The following is a 25,042-nucleotide window of genomic DNA, read 5'->3' as shown; positions in this document are numbered from 1 at the left end:
GTCCACTATTCTCTTCTGCTGCCACCACTTCTAGACTCAACGTCAACTTCCAGCTGGGACTTAACAGCATTTTCCTCCCACAGCCCTATGAGAAGTCTCCCCTGGGGTCTCCCCCTGAACCCTACTTCTCCCGATTCCCAGTCCTACTCTCTTCCTCCCAAAGCCTGTGGCCTTGGAAAAGTCCACCCCTCTGTCTCTCATTTTCTTCATTGGTAAAATACAAATTGTGGGTTGGTTTCAACTCAGCTGAGATGGTACTTATTCCAGGAAGCTTTCTCTAGAGGACACTTTGGCTTTTTTCTGGGACTAGCATCTCCTCTTTTTTTTTTTTTTTTTAATCTTGCACTTTATGAGATGATTCTTCCTCCTATTATAAAAGATGAAAAGTCCAAACTTGCTTTCTCAGCCTTTCTGGCAGCTTCGATGTGATCATGTGAGCTAGGCTTTGGCATCAGAACATAAAGTTCTCGGAGGCAGCGATGTAAAGATTCAGAATTAAATTAGCCAGAATCAGATTTTATTGCTTATGTCTAAAGAACAGTGACTGATACACCTTTCTTTACATTGATGCACCTTCCTTGACTTGCCTGATTGGATTGGGGAGGCAGCTTCTGTGTGCTCCATCTGCACCATTTTCTCTGTTACCATCACTGTTGTTATAGCTAAAGTGTATTGAGTTCTTACTGTGAGCCTTATTGATTCCTTAGTGGTATAGCCATTTTACAGAAATGTACATAGAAGTGAAGATACCTCCTGAGGTCATACAGCTAGTGAGAGCACAATTCAGATCTGAACTTTCTCAGTTTGACACCAGGATCTTCTCTCTTAAGCATCATGCTATAGGACCATCATTTAACCCTTCTGCACTTAAGCCTTCTGCATCTAACCCTGGAGGATAGGGTCTAAGGGGTCTCTATATTTTTATACTTCTGGCATCTCTCACATGGCCTGGCACAGATAGGTGTTCAATGAATACTTGAGCTCAAGTAGATGACAAGATCTCACCTGGTTCAAACACTTCATGAACATCACTGAGCTGCCCACCCACCCAATTGCTGCTTTCCCTCCCTTAGCTCCTTTCTTCCAGTTGTAATCTCCAGGACTTGTTTTTCAATTAATTTGAATCATTCTCTACCTTCACATACCTGTTCCCATGAACACCTTCAAATCAATATGAAGTTGAAAATTTGCCCCAGTTTCCAGTTTTTCTTTTTCACCTCTGTTCCTAGATTTTTGGGACTCTGGGAATGAACGTGCCTCATAGAGCACCTTGTATGGTATCATGTCCTCCAATCTCCAGTTCTTTGGTGAGAAGAATTTCAATTTTTGGTAAGAGTTTAAATCTTCAGAAAAGGTTCTGGCATAGGTAATTTCTCTATTTGGAAGACATGTTGCCTTTTTGTGGAACTTCAAATAACAAATCTGGATTCTCTCTGGCATGATGACACCTTGCTTAAAAGAGTCAAAGACTTTCTCTAAAATTTGTGAAGGAGGGCATTGTCATTCAGATAGCCACCCAAAGGGCAGACGTTGGTTAGGTGAGAAGAATGATAATACTAATATGCCTAGTTCTTGTAACTGAGTGCTTTCAGCTGTAAGTAACAGAAAACCCAGACTCAACTACCTAGAACAATGAGAGGCTGTATCATCTCACATTGCAAAAAGTCCAAACAATGTAATTCTCTTGGTTCTGCCCCCTATTGACAGCAAGATGCCTGAACAGTTTGGACCTATGTGATAACTTCCAGGGGAGGAAAGACTGTTTACCCCTGTGTCTGTATTTAAGGAGAAAGAAACCTTTTTCAGAAGCTTCCTTTTGCATCTCATTGGTAAAACTCATGGGTCACATGATCATTTATAAATCAGTCCTGGCATGGGGAATGGGATTACCAGTATGGATTTAGACCAGTCATGATTTACCCTGGTTCACATGGGGAGGAGGGGTAGACACCTGTACAAAATCAGGACTCCTTTAGCAAAGGAAGAATGGGAAGTGGCTGTTGGGTAGCATTAATAGTCCCGAAGGGCAAGTGGGGAAGACTTTTTATAGGAACACATGAAATAGATTGGGAAAAGAATGGATGGAGGGTACTTGCTGACTTGGGGTAAGTGATGGGAGAGCCTAAATCTCTACTGTTTAATAGTAATCCTGTCCCAAGCTCTGAAAGTAGGTTTTTGTCACTTTTAAAAGTCTGAGCTAATTGGAATGCCTCAGCTCTACTTTCATCAACCTGATGGGTCATGGTAATAGAAGTGTTTGTGCTGGTTTTGCCTCAGTACACTTAGCTTTTTGTTTATTTCTATATACCCATTAGTCCCCAGCTTTGTCAGGATGGATAGTCTTGCATATCTGCCCCCTTGTGGACATCCATATTTCCCAGAAGACAGCGGATACCTGAGGAACCCTGATGATGGCTTCTCTCACAGTCATCCAGCCAGCCAGCCAGCCAGCCATCTATCTATCTATCTACTCAACCATCCATCCATCCATCCATCCATCCATCCATCCATCCATCCATCATTCCTTCATACATCCACCCAACCATCCACCACCTATGTATCTACTCATCCATCCATTCAACCATCCATCTATCCACCCAGCCATCCATCTACCTATCCTTCCTTCCTTCCTTCCTTCCTTCCTTCCTTCCTTCCTTCCTTCCTCCCTCCCTCCCTCCACCCAACCATCCATCTACCTGTCTGTGTACCCAACCATCCATCTATCTATCCATCCATCTCTCCAGTTGATGCCAGGAGTCCTATGATAGGTGTTGGGAATGTATTGATGAATAAAGCAGATTCAATCCTTGTCCTCACAGACCTAAATCTAATTGGAGAGACAGATAATAAACGAGTAAACAAACAAACTTTTGGGAGCTATTCTGAGACTAGAACTGAAAGGACTTTGTCCCCCCAATGTGAGCTAATGTGTTTCCTGTGCTCAGTCTCCCAGGCTAGTGAGGTACGGAAAGCTTGAGGGTCAGAGAGGCAGGTCTAAGTTTCAAGACTTGGGTTTCATGACTGGGTATGTCATGTCTTTGAAACTCGAGTAAGATCTGCTTTGCACATCTCAGAGGATTGCTTTGAAAATCATATAGTATTAATGGATGTGAACGTCCTTTGACAGATGTAAATGGTTTTTAAAATTTATTATCACTAAAGCTGTGGCTCTCACCCCCATCAAAAGATGACCAATTTGAATCCCAACACAAAAGCCTCCATGTAAGTAGAGAGACAGTGTAATATAGTTGAAAGAATATTGCAAAATCTCAAGACAACCAGAATTTGAACTCTGGATCCATTGATTGAAGGTATGTGACTTGGGCAAGCCACTCTACCTTGTTGAACCTCAGCTTTTTTCCTCTGTAAAATGAGAATAAACACAATAATGCCAACCTCAAAAAATGATTACAAGGATTCAGCCAAGAATGCATGTGAATGAATGACATAGTACCTGGTGTAAGTCACTCAGAAAATTATCACTTCTATTACATTTTTATTCTACCTCATCTGTATTTGGCTTCCCCTGGCTAACCTCTGGGACCCCAGACAGGGGAGGACACTCAACTTCAGCCATGGAGAGTGAGGCTCAGGGGCTGAAATGAGTGGTTTAGATAAAGAGGGAAGTGTTACGGGGGTGGTTTTAAAGTTAGCTTGGGCTTTTATTCCACTCTTTACAGTTGGTCATAGCTTTTGGTCCAGGTCCTTCCTGATTTGGGACCCATGAAAAGAAATGTCAGGACCGGGGCTGATGACAGTGCAGCTGTTGGTTTCCATGGTATGAAACTCCAGGCACTTTCTTCCTTCATATAAAGTAGGAATATACGAAGTGAAATCACCACCAACATAAACGAATGCACAAGTTTGTATACCAGGCTCACTATTTCTGTTAAAAAGAAAAAACGATATCCACCCAAATTCTGTAGCTTTGGGCAAGTTCCTCAGCTTTTCTGCTCCCTGGTTTCCTCTACTATTAATATCAGAGTCATACTGGCCCATAGAGCTGCTCTCAGGATAAACTAAGATTAACATGCAAGGCGCTTAGAACAATACCTGGCATAGAGTAAGTACACAGTAAATGCTCCATTTTAATTTGCTTATTTGTTTTTGGCTTGTCTATGCAGAGTAACTCTGGAAGATACACAGGCTACTAGGAACAATGAGGTTGCCCCTCTAGATGGGAGTCGGGTCTGAGGTTTGGAGGGGAAAGAAATATTATTTAGCAAATGTCCTTTTGCAGTGTTACAATTTTTAACATGTGCCATACATTCCCTTTCCCCATTTCCTAAAGGAAATGTAATAGTCCCTCACTATTATGAATGGTGAAAAAAAAAAAAAAAGAACAACTTTGTCTACATATTTACCATATTATTTTCACCAGCCCTCCTTGTCTCAGGTTTTGGGGAAGAAAATTCCCTTTCTTCCTTCAGTTGACACTCTAGCAAGGGTCAGTAAATTATAGCCTATGGCCCAAATCTGGGCATAATTTGTTTTATATGGCCTCCAGTATAAGAATGGCTTTTACGGGGCGCCTGGGTGGCTCAGTCGTTAAGCGTCTGCCTTCGGCTCAGGTCATGATCCCAGGGTCCTGGGATCGAGCCCCGCATCGGGCTCCCTGCTCAGCGGGAGGCCTGCTTCTCCCTCTCCCACTCCTCCTGCTTGTGTTCCCTCTCTCACTGTGTCTCTCTCTGTCAAATAAATAAATAAAATCTTAAAAAAAAAAAAAGAATGGCTTTTACATTTTTAAAGGGCTACATATATAAAAAGAATATGCAACAGATATTTACTCTCTGCTCCTTTACAGAGAAAGCTTCTGTAGGGTACATGTGGTTTTAAAAACTGTCATGACAGCCATGCAGGTGGCTTGGTCTGAGCAGCAGGACCATGGATCCTGGTCATCTGGCACAGACTTGGCACACAGGTAGGTGCTTAATTGTGATTCTGAGAAAGATGCTCACAGCACAACTATTTCTCCCTGTGGCTCTTCTTTGAGCCTGGGAGCTGGGAGGTGATGTAGTCCTTCCTCCGAGTCCCCAGTCTATCTTAGCAGTAAAATATCTTGAGTAAATACTCCTGTCTAAGCAGAGTAGGTCTTGTTGCTGCTATTAAAACTTGACTTCTTCCGAAGTAGAAGGTTCTACTTTGCTGATGGGCATAATGGGAACGCAGTGCTAATATTGACCACTAGATGGAGCTACAGCTCTGAGAACTAGGCTTAGAAAGGGGCCAGAGGGAGGGCCCGGTGTCTTGTGATTTTAGCATCTCCCTGCCCAAGATGGACCTGTTCTGAACGTGGCTCTGCCACTTACCAGCTGTGCGACTGTTGGGAAGTGACCTTAAGTTTTGATATCCTTACGGTCCTTACTTGTAAAATGTGAATTAGAACAATGTCCACCCAAGAGGGATGCTGTGAGCATCAAATAAGCTATTACAGGAGTATTATCCTATTTGCAAACTGTGCAAATGTAAGTAAATACAATGCCAGGGAGCCCTGCCGTTAGAGCTGTTCCTTGGATGTGATTCCAAAAGCAAGATAACTTTCATGACCTCCTGGTCTCATACAATGAGGACTGGGGTCAGAGAGGGGCAGCCGTGGAGGGAGGGAGGGAGTTCAGAGTCAGCTGGATATGAGTGCAGGACACTTTTTTGAGCCTCTGTTTCATCGTCTGTAAAGCCGGTGAACCTGGCCTTGTAGGATCATGAAGATGAAATGATTAGAACCCATTTCTCGTCAAGCATTTCCTGTGTGTCTGAAACAAAGCAGTCCCTCAGTTAGGGCTGGATTGTGAATGGGCTGCTGGATGCTTTTGTCATTCTGTCCTCAAGGCCACTCTCCCAGCCTCTCCTTAACCATCATGGCCCATGCGATGTGGATGACCTGTTTCTACCTCTGTCCTCCCTCCTGAGTTTCAGATTCTTCCACATGACTGTCCCATCGATGTGCTCAAAACAACATTCAGAACTTTCTTTTCTTCCTTTCCTCCTGGTACATTAAAGGCACCATCCTCCACCCAGAGATCCAAGCTGGAAGATCAGACATGGTTGCTGATACTCTCTGCCTTCTGCCCACTTGTAACCCACCACACCAAGTTCTGTTGATTCTTTTCAAGAGACTTTCGGTCCCCACTGCCATTGCTCTCCCCACAATCACTGTGACAGCCTTATCTTAGCTCCCTGCCTCCCGCCTTGCACTTACATAGTAGCCTTTTCTTTTTTTCCGGAACACAAGTCTGATTAAGCTCCTGCTCAGAATCCTTCCATGGCTCCATATTGCCAGTAAGTTGGTCTTGACCTCATAACATGGCCTAGAAAGCATCTCCAAATTTGTCTCTACCTCCCTCCTCCGTTTCCCTGTCCTGCTAACAACCTGGCCTTATAGTTTAGCCAGACCTTGTTATTTTAGTTCCTTGAGTGACATCAAGTTTCTTTTTGCCTCTAGGCCATTGCACACACTCTTCTTCGTACCTGGAACATTCTTCCCTCCCTCCTTGTCTGGCTTACCTTTCTCTCCCTGGTTCCTACTCATCTTACAGCTATCATCACCCTCTCTAGCAAGCCTTTCCAGACATCTCAAGTATGAGTTGAGACCCACCCCCTCCTGCCATCCTCAGCCCTATGTCCCCTGGGATGTTCTTGTACCTGCTTTAATTTGGCACCATTGCACTGATTCTCTAGTGTAATTAAATGTCACCTGACATTTGAGAGATGTAGGAGATATATATCAATTTAGCAGAGTCCCATCCTGTCTAGTGGGAAGCCAAATGTGCGTTCAAGATTTCTATAGGGGCGCCTGGGTGGCTCAGTTGATTAAGCGTCTGCCTTTGATTCAGAATATGATTCCAGGGTTCTGGGATCCAGCCCCATGTCTTCGGATTCGCTGCTGCTCAGCGGGGAGCCTGTTTCTCCCTCTCCCTCTGCCTGCCACTCCCCCTGCTTGTGCTCTCAATCTCTCTGTCAAATAAATAAATAAATCTTAAAACAAAGATTTTTGTAAATCTAGAGAACTTATGGAATAGCAGTCTGTCTTGGAGTTCCTGCTCCTACTAAATTCTTTATTGTGTTCCGTTCTGACTCCCTTAAGCCCTTTCTTTGCCCCTAGGCCGACCCAGATGTAGAACATAGCTTCTTCTCATGTTTCCTCAAAACATCACCCCCAGAGGACACTTGAGTATATGACAGAAATTACTAAAGATCCAAGGTGATATAGTGGAGGGGGTTGGTTTGGCTTGTAATTCTTGGAGATCCCCTAGCCAGCCCCACCTTGGGAACTTTCCCCTGGTTGGTTTTCCCCCAAGTTTCCTTCTCAGGCCCCTTTCCTTCTTCCTCTTTTTTTTCCTCCCTTGGCCCTCCTCCTTTATTCTCACCTCCCCCTTACCCAAATTCCTGTTTAATACAGAGAGGTGTGGGGTCTCTTAACTTTGCAGACTTCTTGTAGGCAGTGTCTCACCTTTGCACCTCAAATGGCTTGTCTAGGTATCATGCTAAACAAAGGACATCAGTGTGAAGAGATGTGTGATGCTGTGCAATCCCTCTTCCCACCCCATTGCCTTTTGTTGACTTGTCTATCTCCATGTAACCTCCAAGAGAGCAGGAACCATGTCTGCTTTAGTCATGGCTGTATCTTCAGAACCTAGAACTTGGTTGATGCATAGTGAGCTCTCAGTAAACATCCACTGAATGAATGTGTAAATGACTTGAGTAGGTGAATGGAGGAGTGAGCTGTTGCTTCAACTAAAAAGGAGTGCCAGTTCAGCTCTCCTCCCTCCCTTCTGGATTATCATGAAGAGATGTGGAGCGCCAGCCTATATGAGTGCTCTGATAATCTGGGAATAGGAGCAAATCAAGTCCATTTGTTTAATCATTAAGTCAGCTGGGCCACCAACGAGAGTTAAAATGACTACCTGTTTTATACCTTGGTGAGCATGTAGGTAAGCATAAGACTAAAATGAGAAAAGAGGTAAAATGGCAATGAGTCCATACACATTTTGAGATGATAGGAAGTTAAGCCTCCTTGTGCAACCAAGACCACCAGAAAATATATGAGCACTGTTAAGGCTGAAATTCTCTTGCATACCGTTTGCCTTATTTGGGAATGCCTCATCCATCCATCCATCTATCCATCCACCCATCCATTCATCTACCCACCTACCCAGCTATCCATCCATGGCCTATACATAATGTTTAGAAATATGCTATAGCTCCATTGGTGTGAAATGGGGACCGTATCATCATTCCCTACTTAATTAACCAAGTTATTGTGAGATTAAATGATATTAGCAGGCAATATAATTTCACCCAGCACTGGGCCTATTGCATAACAAAAGCTTAATAAATAGTACCGTGGTTACTATTAGGATCTGAATACCATACCCAAATTCCACAGTTCCAACTCTTTCCCAGCCAGACATCAAACACTCAGCTCCATTTTATTAACCAGAATTTGAGGAAGGCATCTGGAGAGGGAGTGGGTAGAGTCAGGCTGGACCAATGAGGAACAGAGACTGGGAGTTTGAGGCTGGGGTATGAGGTTGAGGGGAGTTTCCACCTGGGAGTATCTTCCTCTAGAATGTTGCCAGAAGTCAGACCCTCCTATATCCTAGTGGATAGGCAGGAAGTAGGAACACAGATAGGAAGCAAGAATACAGTAGTTTAGCCCTCCTCCACTGGGACAGCTGGTTGACCCAGGGCCAGGCTATGCCCGGAGACTTTGGGATCGGATGGGGATATTGATCCGGTTCTGCAGCCAGGTGATATAATCCTCTTGAGACATATGGATGATGTGTTCACGGACAAACTGCAGGGCAAATACAGTAGCAACTTCAGATTTGGTCTGAAAGCTAGACTCCCTTTGCTGCCCCCCTCCAAGATCTTGGAAGATGTGTGATTGAGGCTGGTGGCCACAGGCTGCCTCTAAACATTCAGGCATTCATAATGCCTTGGAGCATCATGATGGGGATTTTGTTCTCTCAAGAAAAGAACCCCTTTCCAGCTTCCTAGTTCAGAAGACTAATTTTAAGCCTCTTTTTGTTACTGTTGACTCAGAGAAATTTGGGGGGAGCAGAAAAACCCAGCTGTCTGCATTTTTCTTTCTGTCCTAATCCTTAATATCTTTTTTAAAATGTCATTTGTCCTTCAACATTTTTTCATTTGTAGATCTCTTTGAGAATTGATGATAACTATGAGCTCACTTCCAAAAAAGCCTTTTAAGACACAAAATGTGGTTTCGTACATGGTCTAGATAAAGAGACCCCCACATCCTGGTTATCAGGCATTCTTTGATGTTCTCACTGGGAGAGGAGCATGCTAAGTTTTACTAGGTGGGATGGTGAACTCACCTCAGAGCCTCCATACTGCCTTCCTCTTACCCACTTGGAGATTGCCTCTTCTACAACCCCGTAAATGGAAGGTGGAAGGTGGACCCCATAACTGGCAAGTGGGGAGTGGAGAGTTGCCCTTGAGTGAGTTTTGGACTAGTCTACCAGTCTTTCCTGAAGGAGCCTCACAGGATGCGGTGAGTGCAGTCTGGACCTGTGAATTTGTCCACAGGGTCATCCCCCTTCCCCTACTCCTGACCTTGCACCACATATATACACTCAGGTCAGCCTGTGGGAGCGCGAGCCTGGCATGAAAACACCCAGAGGACTGAGAATTCCACCATTTGAGTCCCATCTTTATCTTGAGACATTGAAAGCCCTATTAAAATGTACATATACCATCTGGGGCACCTGGGTGGCTCAGTCGGTTAAGCATCCGACTCTTGAATCTCAGCTTGGGTCTCGATCTCATGCTCGTGCATTCAAGTCCTGCGTTGGGCTTCACGCTGGACATGGAGCCAACTTAAAAAAATGTACGTAGGCCATCTGATGAAATTAAGAAAGTGACTCTCCCCCATCCGTTGATACCATTTGATGCCCTAGGAACATCTAGAGTGGGTGGTGATGATAAACTGCCATTAAAAACCATTCAGTGGCTTCCCCACAGGCTCAAGGTAAAGACCTAAATCCTTAACCTGACTTTCAACAGTCTGCACAGACTGACCTCCAATCCCCTTGCAATCTAGCCCCTCCTTTCTTGCTTCCTTCTCAACCCATTGACTGCCAATGAGTCCCTCCCATAAGTCAAGTTCAGTTTCAGCTTAAAAGTCACCTTCCCCAGACGCCCTAGTTAAGATAGATCCCCTCTACATTTACCTTAAATCAGTGCTCTTAAACTTTATTGTGCATAAAAATCACCTGGGACCTCATTTAAATGTAGATTCTGAGTTGGTAGCTACGGTTTGAAGCCTGAGATTCGGCATTTCTAACAAACACCCAGGTGAGGTCTATGCTTGCTGGTCCACGGGCCACATTTAGAGTGCTCTTTATTATGATTGCTAGTTATTTTATTCACTTGTCCATTTATTTATGTGTCTCTAAAGCCTCCAAGTTTCCCCAGGGGGCACCGTTTACCTAGAATATAATGTCCCCGGGAGTTGAACCACCAAGGTCACGTGGTAATCCCTCGCCTGTTTGATGATGTCTTTTTAATTGGGTTTGCAGTACTTAACCAGTGCCTGGACTTTGAGAGATGACTATATAAGGGCACCGGAGGCCTAGTGAGGAGCGGACAGAACACAGTAGTTACCTCGATAGCCACAGCAATGTCTGGAGAGCACAGCTCCCAGATCCTCAGGTCCTGTAGCACCTTCAGGAGAACATGGGGCCGGATCCTGAGGTCCAGGTTTTCCCCAAACTTCTGCAGTTTTGCCAGGATCTTTTTGGCGGGGTGGAAATTCTTCAGATCCTCAGGGAGTTTGGATAGCAGATCAAAGTACCTTTAATTCCCAATCCCAAGAAGAGAGGGCCAGTTAGGAAGCTGCTGGGGGGTGGGTCTGGGTATCTCAGGTCCTCCCTCCCCACTCTCTCTTTCTACCACTCATGTGATGTCTCCAGGGCAGCATTGTCCTTATCTGGGAGAACTGCCTCCATTCCTGAATGTAAAGGGCCCACAGATCGGGCAGATTTGTTTTTTCAGGGGTAGTAAAAGCTGGAGCATGATTTGCATCTCATTAAAAAAACAAATTAAGGGCATGCTTTAAAGCATTTATGGTTTTTCTAATCACGCAGACAGTGTGAAAAGCCACAAGAAAGGAAGGGGCACTGAGATTCTGAAGCTTCTCTTTTGAGAGTTAATCAGGCCAGGGAGGACGCGGACATACCTGTGGAATCTCTGCCAGGATGCAAGGGGCTCTCATGCCCAAGATGGAGGAGGAGGACGAGGAAGGGGAAACTGTGTGTGTATTTTCTATGTCCCTGTTAGTGAGTAAGCTTGGGCCACAGCTTTGTGTGTTTCAGTGGGTTTTGAGAACCTTTCTGAGTGCTGCAACAGAGTCTGAGGGTAGTTTGGTAATCCATTCTTGAGATGGTAGAAATAAGGTAGATTCCAACCTGGAGGTGGTTCAGGTATGACCAGGGTTTAAGGCAGGGGATGGAACCTCTTTAAAAAAGAAAAAAGGACACGTACTGCATGGAGCACTGGGTGTTATACAAAAACAATGGATCATGGATCAGCACATCAAAAACTAATGATGTATGGTGACTAACATAACATAATAAAATAAAAAAAGGATCCCCCCCCCAATAGAGATGAATCAATTGTAGAGGAATTTGAAGAAGAAATTGATCATCTAACTTTGGGCTATGTGCACTGCTTTGTATTTTATATTTTGTGGTATATATTTATTCCTGTCTCCTTGTAAACTCCCATTCCACATTATTAAAATCATGGAAGGGATTCTGGGTACATTTTTAGATGTTCTCATCTTGCTCTTAGATCTTGATTTACTCACCGTGCCGTGATAGGGTTCATGGCAGACTCCAATTCTATATTGCAGATGAGCATAGAGACTGGTGTCAGACAGGAGTTTAAATCTTGAGGTTTCCTTGTTTACAAAGTGGGGATTCATATGTAACTTTCAGGATTTTTGTGGGGAATAAAATGGATAATTTAGGAAAATTTCCTAGGGTCATGTCTGCCACCCAGTAATCACTCAATCCGTGTTGCTTTTTGTTGTAATTCTTTTATCATCCCCGTGCTGGGTCACAGTGTTCCTAGGATATGCCTGCCTTGTTTTATATCCTTAAGGGGTCAAATTATTTGGGGGAATATAGGGATTGCCTCATAGACCTCACAATTTGTAGAAATTTTTAGGTGGTTTGCCTCATCTGCCTCTTGCAAGGGGCTGGCAAATTAGTCCTTATTTGCAAGTCTGAATCAAACAGAAGAGAAATATGGAGCATACAGTTGTTGGATTATCTGTGGTTCAGGAACTGAGGGATTCTTGCCTGACTGCCTGTTTGGGATGGGGGGGGGCGCTGTTGGTGGCCAAGAACAGTCTTGAAGGATAATGGGATCAAATGTAATTGTGTAATAACAGCCCCTTCTTCCTCCCCCCACATCAAGGACCATCTTATCTGGCTCTCAGGATCTTTACCAGTGGTCTGCAATTTCTTCTGCATCTCCTTTTACCATGGAGACTTGATGCCTCATTTTTGCTATATCCTTCTTAAAATTCGAGGCAATGACAAAAGAATGGAACTTCTGGAGACCTCTCTCTTCTTGGCGCCTGCATCACAGATTTTATGAAAAAGATGAAGAAGATCATACCCCCTTCTTTATCCATCCTAGTTGTCCTGTGAGATCTGACTTAAACACTGTTTTCTTCATGAAATCCTTAGCCCTCTCAGATGCTCTTCACTTATGTGGCTCACGCCACAAGATGACACGACTCTCTTCAAGGTCCTGAAATGCGCCTTTCTTGCTAAATCCTGTCACTTTTTTACCAGCCTTCATTCTCTCTCTACTACTTTTGATTGTACTGACACAGCTTTCTAACTGTCAAATGGAGAGTAGTAATGGTTCTGGCTCTGGGAGGTGAGGATTAAATGATACAAGGTGTGTGTAAAGTGTTGAGCTTAGTGCCAGATGCACAGTAGGTGTTTGACTCAAGTTGGTTCCTCTCTTCCCCACTCCCCTTATCATTTTGGGCATATGTTCTAGCTCTCTAAGGAGCCTTTACAATATAAACATAACATGTCATTCACCTGTGTACAACTTTCAATGGCTTTCCATTTTACTCGGAATAAAGTCTCTTGAGTAACTTGCCCTCCAAGGCTGTGGATTATTCTACAGCATTTTCCAGCTTGGCATTTTATACTTTGGCTCATGAACAAAGTTCCAAGGTAAAGTTCAACCTCCACAGCTGGGCTTGGAAGACCTTTTATGATCTGGTCTCTGTCTGTCTCTCTGATTACCATGAAAGCAACTGAAGCCCCAGCCACACCTGACTACTGGCAGTTCCTGGTGTTCTGTGCCCCTTCTGGCCTCCAAGACTTTGCTGTTACTTTCCGCTGGAACTCCCGCCCCTCCTTCCCTCTTCCTATGTGACTCTCTGGGTTTGAATTCCACCTTTACTACCTTTGAGAAGAGACATCTCTGAGCCCACTTTTCTTATCTATAAGATGGGTCCCAGAAGGTGGGGGCAAGTCATCTCCCAATGAGCAGTTGGAACAGCTAACCTGTCCATGCTCAAAGGGTGAGAGACAAAAGGGTCACAATATAACACAGTAATGGAATGGATGAATTTCATTGGGGTGAATGGTCACCGCAGTCAAGGGGTAGCCTGGGAAGGGAGACAGTTATTGGGTTGTCAGAGTAGGAAAGGAAATCTTCCAATAGCCCACCAGTACTCTTAAAACCAAGTTCCAGGTCTCAAGTGTGACAGTCCACGGCTGTGCATAATGCAGCTCTCACCCCCTCCTTCTCCCTTCTCTTTAAATTTTCCATGTCCCTTAATGCCTTGGGGGCTTTGTATGTCCTTTTCCTGCTGCCTGAAATGTCCTTCCACCTTCTTACCACATCACCAGCTCCTCCTCATCTGTCAGGGCTCAGCCTAAAGTCACCGTAGAGAAGTCCTCCTGGATTACCCAACCTAAATTAGGTCCTCATGGTTGCTTTCTCTAATAGCACCCTGTTCTCTTCCCGTATAGCAATGACTATAATTTGTGCCTATATATTTATCAACTCAGTTATTTGTTTCTGCCCATATTTTCCAGGAGACTATAAGCTCTCCGAGGGCAGGAAATATGTCCTTATTCCTTGCTAAGCCCCAGCACCTGACATCAGTGGGCACATACTGGGTACTAGATGAATGTCCTTTGGATGAATGGATGTTTGTGTGCCCTTACTTCATGAGGATTTCCATCTTGTCTTGAAGACAGAAGCCGGCTTCCTGGGCCACGCTGTAAAACTTGGCCCTCATGGAACTGCACACACCAGTCTTGCAGTGGATGATGTCACGGTTGGTGCGGCTGTCGACACAGATACAAAGGGCTTAGGAGATGGAGTCCCAGGATCAGACCCATGAGGCTGGACTCCCTGGGCCCCAAGGTGCCCTGCTATGGAGATTCTCTGTACACCCTCATTCTCTACCCTCACCTGGATCTGCCCTTCGCATTCCCCTGGATGTAGGAAGGACAGATCTTCCCAACAGCATCAGGTTGGTGGTTCAGACTTTATTAAATAAGCCCACAGAGAGACATCCGGTCACTTGAGCCCGGCAAATGTTAAGGACTGTGAGATGAAAATGGAATTTGGAGCTGGGAGACTCAGGTTCGGACTCTAGTACCACCATTTCTTAGCTGTGTGGCCTCAGGCAAGACATCTCACCTGGCCAGGTCTCAGTTTGCTCCTCCGTAGAATGGGAGAATGCTCCCGCCTCATAGGATTGGTTTTGGGGAATAAGCAAGATAATATAAAATGTTTCACCCAGCGTCTGGCACAGGGGAGGAATTTATTGCCATTGTCTGCATTGGCATCTTGGCTGTGAGCCCCTTGCCCTGGGCATCCCTTGTCTTTAAGCAGTGTGTATGACTTCAGGGAGTCTGGTATGCACTGAGTTATTTCCATACCCCTGGGGAGACAGACAGTGTGGTTGCCACAGTGCCTTTGCCCAGCATGTTCTTTTTTTTTTTTTTTAAAGATTTTATTTATTTATTTATTTGAGAGAGAGAATGACAGAGAGAGAGAGAGAGCACATGAGATGGGGGAGGGTCAGAGGGAGAAGCAGACTCCCCGCCGAGCAGGGAGCCCGATGCGGGACTTGATCCTGGGACTCCAGGATCATGACCTGAGTTGAAGGCAGTCGCTTAACCAACTGAGCCACCCAGGCGCCCTGCCCAGCATGTTCTGTTGCCCATCTGGCGTACCTTTTAGACTTCTTCTGGATGACTTGGGTGTGGCTTTCCCCACTTGAACTGCTGGATCGGTCACTGAAACACAAAGGATGGTTTCAGGTTGTGTGGAGCCTGCTTTTCGCAAAAAGGGTGCCTTCGGGGCTCCCATGACACCTGCTAGCCTCCAGGATTCAGGGAAGGGAGGTGGCGCTAATCAAGGGACCAGTCAAAGGACTGAGTGTATATTTTTCCCACCTCTTGGTCCTTGCTTCTACCCATATCCCCTGCCTGGAGAGTCCTTCTTGTTTCTTTTCCACCTGCTCAAATCCAACATTGTTTCATGGTCTATAGCAAGTTCTGCCTGCTCTGACTCTTCTAGTCTGACTTTGACCTTCTGTCTCTGTGTATTGTCAGAATGATGTATCTTCTGGATCCCAGTTTCATTTGTACAAAATTGATCTTTCCCTCTGGAGGACAAGTTCACTTGGGGCCCTTCCATTCTCCTCTCTATACCGATTAACATGTAACCTCCCGGGCTGAGTGCAGTGAAGGGATGGTCAAGTCCTTCTAGTCATGATGTTGATGTTCCCAACCCCAGACTGCTTCTTCATTCAAGGATTCTCTTCTCTGAACTGGACCCTGAGCTGACCACTCACTTCGCTTTACTTTGGAGGCAGACAGAGCTGACTCCAGAGCCCAACCCAGGCACCAACACCTCCCAGTCTTTGGGCAAGCACCTCAGCTCTGGATCGTCAATCTCCTCATCTGTGATCAGTCAACTCTTCATGACATTGAACCCTTTCTAGGTGTGGGCTTAATTGAATTTCTTGAGTGGCCACTCCCTCCTGTGACTTGGATGGTCGGAGTTCCTAGAAGGGGGTGAAGCCCCTTTGCTCATGCTCATCCCTCCCGAGTGCCTTCTCCCAGGTCCTTCAGCACCAGTGTCTCACACCTTCTCTCTTGCTCTGTCTCTCTTTTTACCAAATGCTTGGAAAACTTACTTGACTGTCTTCTCTGTCTGGTTCTAGAGGATGAGCCTGTTTTTCGTATCCTTGTGATGTGCAGCTGACCCTTCCCTACTGGCCCTGTAGCACCTGGAACTTCCTTTGGTAGGCTGGCCACTTCCCAGAGCCCTCTCCATAAGAAAGGTCCTGACCCTTTGCTGCTTTTCCCAGAGGCTCAAGGGACTGGATGTAGATGTCTTAGCTCTGGCAGGTGATGGCTGGAGCCCTTATCCCATCTCGCTGACATGTAGGGCCCCAGGAATAGTACCCAGAGGTCCTTGTGTTTGGATTCCAACCAGCTGCCCCAACCCATGCAGATGAATTCTTTGGGAGACTGTGTTGGCTTTGACCTCCCTCCTGTAGATGGCTCTCTTCTTTTCTAGCACTGACAGTGTGACTCAGGGAGGAGGTGGGGGATGAGGGAAGTAGTGGTATTAGCTGTGATAAAAGAACAAACAGAAATAAACAACAAAGGACCCCTTGCCCACTTCTGTCTTCCTTTTCCTTGGCGCTCCCTGAGTTTCAGCCATACTAATTTCTGCTCAGTGCCTCAAAGCTTCCTCCTGTCTCAGGCCCTTTGCACGGGCTGTTCCTTTTGCTTGGAACGCTATTCCCACCTATCCCCACCTATCCCCACCATAGGCTAGCTAAATCTTCTTTTCTTCAGGTCTCAGCTTAAATGTCAAACTCAGTCTTAGGCCCCTAATGCTCACCTTTCACCCAGTCTTCCTTACTTTTCCTTCAGTACACTTTCCATAGTCATGATTATATGGCTCACTCTGTGGGATTATTTAATAAATTCATGGCTCTCCCATTAGACCAGTGATTCTTTTTTTTTTTTTTTTTAGATTTTATTTATTTATTTGACAGAGAGACACAGTGAGAGAGGGAACACAAGCAGGGGGAGTGGGAAGAGGGAGAAGCAGGCTTCCCGCAGAGCAGGGAGCCTGTTGCAGGGCTCGATCCCAGGACCCTGGGATCATGACCTGAGCAGAAGGCAGATGCTTAACGACTGAGCCACCCAGGCGCTTCTAGACCACCCAGGCACCTCTAGGCGCCTCTAACAGGCAGGATTCAAGGCATCCATGAATGCAGATGGAAAAAAGGTTATGTCTTTATTTCAACTAACCTTTAGCAGAAATGGAAATTGGATGTACTTGCACAACATGTTGCAATTGTGGCAGATACTTTGAAAGATCATTTACACTCAATACTAATCTAAGGGGCACCTGGGTGGCTCAGTTGGTTAAGCGACTGCCTTCGGCTCAGGTCATGATCCTGGAGTCTCGGGATCGAGTCCCGCATTGGACTCCCTGCTCAGCAGGGAGTCTGCTTCTCCCTCTGATCCTCCCCCCCTCACGTTCTCTCTCTCTGTCTCATTCTCTCTCTCAAATAAATAAATAAAATCTTTAAAAAAAAATACTAATCTAAAATTACGGTAGTTATTAGATCTGCTGCTAAGTCTTGTTATATAGCTCATTGTGAAAGAAGCCCATAGATGACTATATCCCAAATTTGGTTGTAATATCATAATCTATAGTACTCTAGATTTCGTTGTAAACCTTTGTGATTTACAGTATGCATTTAAAAGCATTTTTCTGAAAGGGCCCATAGCACACAAAAAAGCTATGACCCCACCCAGTCCAGATAGTGGTATCTGTGAGGGCAGACTACATATGTCCTATTTGCTGTTGAATCCCTCCAAACCTAGCACAGTTCCTGGCACAGGGGCGTACTGATGAGTATAGTCAAGATGAGTAAATGAAATGTGGGTGGACCTCCTTTTGCTCATTAAAGGCCACCCAAGTAAAGAGGGAAAGGGCAGTCGTGTAGGGGACTCCATACCCTCCCTGCTTCATATCTCTCCATGACTGGAGGATTTTAACTTTATACCGTTTGAGTGGGGGGAGAGACACCTAGATACTCACCCCCCAGCCCTAGAAATTAAGGGGCTTATTTCTAGTGAAGAAGGAAAAAGTCCCCCCTCCCTGCCCCACTTCCCACGGGCTGCTGAGGGGCATCTCTGCATCTCCCTGTAACTGCGGGGTGCCATCCTACCTTGATTTGCGGGTGGTCTGCATGTCTTTATAGGCAGAATCACTCTTGTTTTGTCTGAGCATTGACAAGATACTGCAAAGCAAGATGAGTCTCTTAATAAGGCACAGAACATACGGTGCCCCTGAGGCAGGAAGTATCTGTGGGAGGGTGGAGAATTCTCTTTCTAGAGCTTGGATCTTTAGACTTCACTGGGCACAGGAATCACCTGGAGAGAGATTGCTACTAATACAGATTCCTCCCAGGGATTTAGATACATCAGGCCTGGAGTGAGGCCCCAGAAGCTGCATTTAAAACCACACACACACCCCTGATACAGGTGTGCAGAGAGCCTATTTTGAGACCTTAGAATTTCTCAGCACCCTGTGAAATTGTGCCCACTTGAAGTGCTTGTTAAAAAATACAGTTTCCTCTGGAGGTTCTGATTCAGTGGGTCTGGGATGAAGACTACAAATTTGTATTTCTAAAAAGCATCCCAGCTAATTCTGATCCTCAGAGACATTTAGAAAATACTGGTAGAAGATTTTAAGAAAAGGTCACCTTCCTAGGTGATGTTATGGTCTGAATGTTTGCGCCCCCCCCCTCACGCCCCCACAATGCATATATTGAAATCCTAATCCCCAAGGTGAGGGTATTAGATGGTGGCGGCCTTTGGGAGGTGATCAGCTCATGAGGTCAGAACCCTCATCATTGGGATTAGTGCCTTTATAAAAGAAACTCTAGGGAGCTCCCTTCCTCCATGTAATGTTATAGTGAGAAGACAATCATCTATGGGGACGGCCCTCTCCAGACACCGAATCTGCTGGAACCTTGATTTAGGACTTCCCAGCCTCCAGAACAGTGAGAAATAAGTATCTGTTGTCTATAAACCACCCAGTCCGGGGTATTTTTGTCACAGCAGCCCAAAGAGACTAAGACGACCAGAAGGCAGTCTGGCCTTGAGGCTGGGGCTGCTCCAGTTGATTTCTAGGGGTTCTGAAAAACCCCAGATTTCTAAGTCAGCCCCGAGGGGAACAGATGTGGGGCCTAAATTGAAAAAGGAATCCAGATTCTAAAGTGAGGAGGGCAAAAGAAAATGTGCCGCTTTTCCTCTCTGTCTGTCGGCCGCTCTATGGAGAAGCCTCCAATATCTGCTGCCTCAGGGAGAGATTAGGGAGATTTTCTCCCAGAGAAATTGAGGAGGATGGGAAATTTCCACAGGTTCTTGCTCTGTCACCATGGTTATTGTATCACTGAAGTGAATGCAGAGGCCACGCGATGAGTTTTGTATTCTCGTGGGGTTTTGTCTTTTGAGGACCTTCTGCAAGTCACTCGTTGCCCTTCTCCATCCATGTGGTGGGGCGTTGGCATCGGGTAGTTGTTAATAAACCTGCATCAGCAACATGCTGTGAAGATTGGGTGCAATGCTATGTGTGAAATATGAGTACCACCACCGCCATGTATCGGGTGCTTGTAATACGTTAGGTCCATGCTAATATGTTAAATGCATTGTTTCACCTAAATTCTTAAAATGACTCATTGAAATAGGTATTGTTCCCACAACAATAATAATGCTTTACGGAGATAGTATTATTGCTAATAAGCCTCATTTTACAGAATTGGAATCAGGCTCAGAGAGGTGAGGCAACTTGCTCGACATCACACAGCAGTTGAATGACGGGGGTGGAGGTCCATCCACCCTCGCCTACTTGGTTCCAAGGCCAGTGCTTTGAGGCTGCACAATCTCATTTTATAGACGAGAAAACTGAGGTTTAGAGAAAGGCTAAGTCGGCCTCTTCTAGCTTTCGGATGTGTGTCAGTCTGACTCCAATGCTGGTGCTCGTGCCGTGGGTTCTTACAAAGGAGGGAGACTCATGGAGCTGATGCTTCATCCTTAGCATCGGTCTCCGACGCTGGTAAACCAGGAAGAGCACCCAGGGCCTGGAGGGCCAACACTGTCTCGGGATGCCTCCACGTGCCACCCTCCGAGCCCCTGATGCAAGTCAAGGCAGCAGCAGAAGAAATTTGTCATTAGCAAGCAGCAGCGGGTGTGATGCATGTGCAGGGGCTTGGTGAACTGTAATTATGGCAATAACAATAACGAATAAGTCAGAGCCAGCATCCCAGTAGGCTGAAAGCAATGAAGAACCTCTTCCGGTGCATCATTTATTTTCACGAAGTAATTTGCTTACTCGGAGGGATCTGTACTTGGGAAGGAAACTCCAGCTCTATAGAGCCTGTGTGGTCTCTGAGGCTGTTCGAGGTCAGAAGTCCTGTGGACAAGGCTTCCCGCCCGAAGGAGGACACTTTCAGGTTCAAGTCTGATGCCATGAGCTGATCACCTTGGTCGCCGGCTTGACACTTCTGAGCATCTTTATTGTTCTTAGGAAGGAAACCAGAATCCTTGAGGTGGCCTCCAAGGTCCCCGGACAGACGTATGCCTCTCTTCATCCCATTCTGGCTGCATTTTGGTTCCTTGAAGGTGCCGTGGTCCCCTCTGAGCATGTTTGCACAGACGCTGCCTGAAATGTTCACCTGTCCCTAGTGTTGGCTGGGGAGCTCTTTTTTTCGCCTCACCCACAATCTCTTATAGTCTCTTCCTTGGAGGAAACTTCTCTGATTCCCATCCCCATCCCAGACTAGATGAGATTCCCCTATTATTCAGCCTTTTAGGTCTGAGCTTTCCTTTTATAATGCTTCCTGCAATAATTAGCACCTAGGACATACATATTCATAACTATTCAGTAAAAGAGCGGACAAATAACCTTACAATTCCTGGGAAGCAGTGCAGCATAGTGGTTAAGAGGATGCTTTTTGGAATTAGAGGGATCTGCGTTCAAGTTGTGCCTTTACCGTTCATTAGCTGGATGACCTTGAACAAATTACTTAGCCTCTCTGAGCCTCATTTTCTCATTTGTAAAATAAAGATAATGGTATCTTCCTCAGAGGGTTGTTGAAAGAACCCAGGGAGGTGATACACATGAACAAAGTACATGGCTCAGTGCACAGAGAAAATGCTCAATAATTTGGAACTGCTATGGCTAATGTTATCACTATTACTCTGACATCCTTTATCTGCCCTAGGGGTCAAGAGAACGTACCTGGGTACTTTTCTTTGCATCCCATTTTCCAACATGACTGTCCTTCGGGCATCTTCCCGAACCATCTCCAGCAGCTTCTGCAAATCTGATGGGAACATGAGAGGTCATTGTCTAGAGGGCAGGCGGGGCTGATATCCCCTCTGCTTCTGTGTGTGGTGAGCTGGAGAGGGATAGATCAGGGTGTAGGCAGCCCGTAGCTGTTGGGCAGGTTGTACACCAGATGTCACCGACCTGCTTAAAACCAATGACTTGTCATTTTCCCTTTGGAGAACACTTACATTCCTCCATGTGGCATCTGAGGCTTTGCAGGATCTGGCTGCTTGTTTTCTCTCCTGTCTCATCTCACTTCCCTCCCCGACCTTACACTCTGGTGTAGCCGGAGAGGACAGTTTCCAATTCTGAGAAAAAATCATCTTGTTCGGGAAACCCTTCCTCATCCCATGGACCTGAAGTTCTAACCTGGTGATCCACAGGCTGAATCTAGTTCACAACATATTTTGTTTGATTTGACGTAGATCCTAACCTTTTAAAACTGGAAGGTTTCCTGTAAAAATCCAGACCTTCTGCTTTCCCGGAAAAGACTCTGAGGTGGGGCTCATTCTTGCTGCACGCAGATGGTGGCCTTTGGGCAGGCGCGCATGCTCCAGCCCCCTGCCCCCCAGCACTCTCACCACTCCTCCTTGCACTGGATGACTTCTCCTTGCATACTTAATGTTGTTGCTTTTTACATAGTGCAGAAATACATCTTTGTGCCTGACTGTTATGGGTCAGAGTATGTCTTCCCGAAAGATATGTGGATGTCCTAATCCCCCACTATTTCAAAACGTGAATTATTCACATTCTTGTTTGGAAATGGAGACATTGCAGATGTGGTTATTAAGTTAAGAGGAGGTCATATAGCTGTGGAGTGGGGCCTTAATCCAATACGACTGGTGTCCTTATAACACGAGGGGACAGACAGGGAGAGGATGACCTGTGATGACAGAGGCAGATGGATTGACGATGCATCTAGAGCCAAGTGCTGAGGGTTGCCAGTTACTACCAGAAGCTAGAAGAGGCAAGGAAGGATTCCCCACTCCAGGCTCCAGAGGAAGCACAGCCCTGCAACACCTTGATTTTGGATTCCAGCCTCAAAAACTGTGTGAGACAGTCAATCCCTGTTGTTTTCAGCCTCCCAGTTCCTGGAACTTCATTACGGCAGCCCCAGGAAGCTAATACACTGACTCGAAAGTTGGAAAATGAAATATACTTAGAGTAAGCTGTATGCTTCAAGGAAAGTGGGCCCGTGGAAGTCCTACATGTTTTATGTGGATACAGATTTGCAAGTACTTGGCACTGGGCTTGTCATAGAGCAGTCCCAGTAAACATTTGCTGGATACATAAGTGAATGGCTAAGGAGAAAACAAAAAGAGGGAAGGATTTGGGATAACTTGAGCTAGATTTGGGCTATCAGTGAAGGAGGACAGTGCCAGTGGGGCTTTGCACCCTTTCGTAGGGGCCTGTCGTCAACACAGGTGCAGGTCTTAAAAGCCATACCTGCAGGGGTGAAGCCCAGGGCTTCCCACTGCCATTTGCACCCAGCCTTGTTTATGAATGCAGTCATGTGTGCTAGGGCAAGGGCGTTCGCCCTTAATGATCTTGGAACCATCTCGGCTGTGATGAACACCAACATTCAGCCATTTTCCACTCCACCTTCCTCATTCCCAAGTAATGTATCTTCCTGGTAATTTGTGGGCATGATTCCAGTTGACCTGAATCCGATCTTCATTGTTGTCTCATCATGCCCGCCTCCCCTACTGTGGTACATCCCAGAATCCTTGCGGAGTGTCTAGAAGCTTATTAGTAAAGGGGCTGTGACTGGTTCCTCCACTTTCTTCCCATCTCCTGGGAACCAAGGAGCAACATCTGACTGCTCCCCCACTCCTTCCCCCACCCATATGCAAATCAGCCAGGGGGTGGGTGGATACCAGCAAATGACCCTGGTGACCTGGCACGTTAGGCAGCTCTCCTAGAGAATCATGAGGAAGGCTCCACACTCACTTAATGCACCAAAGATTTTTTTTTTCCTGTTTGCCAATAACACCATAATAATATGGTGTCCAGCAATATCAAGCTCCATCCATTATGTAGCTGAGGTTGGATACCTATGAACTCAAATAAAGCCTGGGGACTCCAGAGGTCTACATCTACTCCTCAAGGCTACCTGGGAGCAGACATTTGTTTACAAGGGGTGCAGATGTCATAAAATTGGGTTTCCGTGAGGAATAGGGCCCTGTAATGGAGGCCCACACTCAGAGGAACCTGCTTGGTCCTCAGTTCCCAGAGCTAGGGGGATGACATTATCCATTGTTTACAGACAATGGCATCTTGTGTTTTCAAATGCCAGATCATACACTGAAGGAAAAAATTCTGACTTCCCTCCTCCATCTCCCATCCACAGCCTGTCCACAAATCTCACTCTTGAGTGACCAAACTCGTTTCTTCCTCTTTGAGGGAAAACAGAGAAGGTCTTTTTGTTGTATGGGGTTGTGTTGTGGAAGGAACGTTAGCCACCATAGGATCCATCTTTCTGAGTTGCTATTGAAATGAGTTTCTCCTCTAACAGTTCCAAGACTGGCAGGAAGAACGGCCTGGGCTTTGGTTTCTTGTGAATCCCCTTGCCATTGATTTGGGGAGGGGCTCAGTCCACAGAGAGGCCATAACCTGCTGTCCCCAGTGATTTGCCTCCACAAAGACTTCATTATGCAGCCAGCCTGGAAATTAGACCTTGGTCAAATGGTGTGTCTCTCAGAATAGGATTCATGAATTCAGAATAAATTTGAGGAGGTTTTAGAAGGCAGTGAAAGTCTGGGAAATTAATCTACTTTTATCAAGGCTATGACAAATGAGAGGGAGGTTAAGGTATAAGTAGAGGGGAAGGATGAAGAGTTGGATGTAGGAAGACTTTCTCTCTGGAACGTGGGTCTCTGGTGGATGCTTCTCCCAGTCATTGTTGTGCACCCACTGCGTGCAGGGCTGAGGGTGAATAAGACACCATTGTTCCACACCAGCAGTGAGCTCATGTTCCTCTCCCCTGTCTTCCTTAGTAATAGAAATATGTGCACAAGTGTGTGTGTGTATGTGTGTGCATCTCTGTGTGTGGTGTGTTCTTTTGTGTGTGTGAGGGTAAGCATTTACTAGACCAGTTGTCCAACATCTTTGCAGCTAGATGTGCCCCTGGGATGAAATTCTGGACAATGAGAGTTTAGTAGAAATGTTTTTATGGGGCTTTTGAGAAGCCTGCTTCCACTCAGCGGGGAGTGAGCACTTTTCTCCGTCACCTACTTCCTTCTGCTTCCAGCCTAGCAGGCAGCCATCCCAGCCATTTTGATCATAAAATGATGCTGAGCATGGTGGCAAAGAAAGACAGAAGGAAGCAGGGTTCCTGATGACCTTTGGTAGCCATACCAGCCATGAACTGGCCTTCTTTAATCTGTAAGAAAAATAAACTTTTATCTGTTTTAAGCCACCAATTTTCAGATTTTTGTATCCAGCCCGAAGGACTTCCTACTTGATACACTGAGATACGGTTGTGAATTAAAATTTGCGTGCTCAATAAAAGCAAACACAAAGTACTAAGAGAATTGAGAGGAGGGAACCCAGGAGCGTCATGGAAGACTTCACAGTGGAGGGAATATTTGAGCAGGGTCTT

The 25,042-nt window shown here is 45.7% G+C and overlaps 1 protein-coding gene across 1 annotated transcript in view; it reads right to left on the bottom strand.

Annotated features, from left to right (window-relative positions):
• Positions 1-8,692: 8,692 nt before the first annotated feature.
• Positions 8,693-25,042, bottom strand: part of CCDC60 (coiled-coil domain containing 60) — a 157,346-nt gene continuing 140,996 nt past the window's right edge. The window contains exons 8-14 of the mRNA XM_035016716.1: positions 21,352-21,436; positions 18,275-18,346; positions 15,246-15,308; positions 14,226-14,348; positions 12,473-12,604; positions 10,624-10,813; positions 8,693-8,794 (exon numbers count right to left, since the gene is read on the bottom strand). Coding sequence (XP_034872607.1) covers positions 8,693-8,794; positions 10,624-10,813; positions 12,473-12,604; positions 14,226-14,348; positions 15,246-15,308; positions 18,275-18,346; positions 21,352-21,436 — 767 coding nt within the window. The remainder of the gene's footprint in view (positions 8,795-10,623; positions 10,814-12,472; positions 12,605-14,225; positions 14,349-15,245; positions 15,309-18,274; positions 18,347-21,351; positions 21,437-25,042) is intronic.

This window comes from Mirounga leonina, unplaced genomic scaffold, assembly GCF_011800145.1.
Source record: "Mirounga leonina isolate KUSES-001 unplaced genomic scaffold, KU_Mleo_1.0 Mir_171, whole genome shotgun sequence".
Classification (NCBI taxonomy): Eukaryota; Metazoa; Chordata; class Mammalia; order Carnivora; family Phocidae; genus Mirounga; species Mirounga leonina.
The sequence above is the reverse complement of the archived record's forward strand: the minus strand, read 5'-3'. Positions and strand labels throughout refer to the sequence as shown.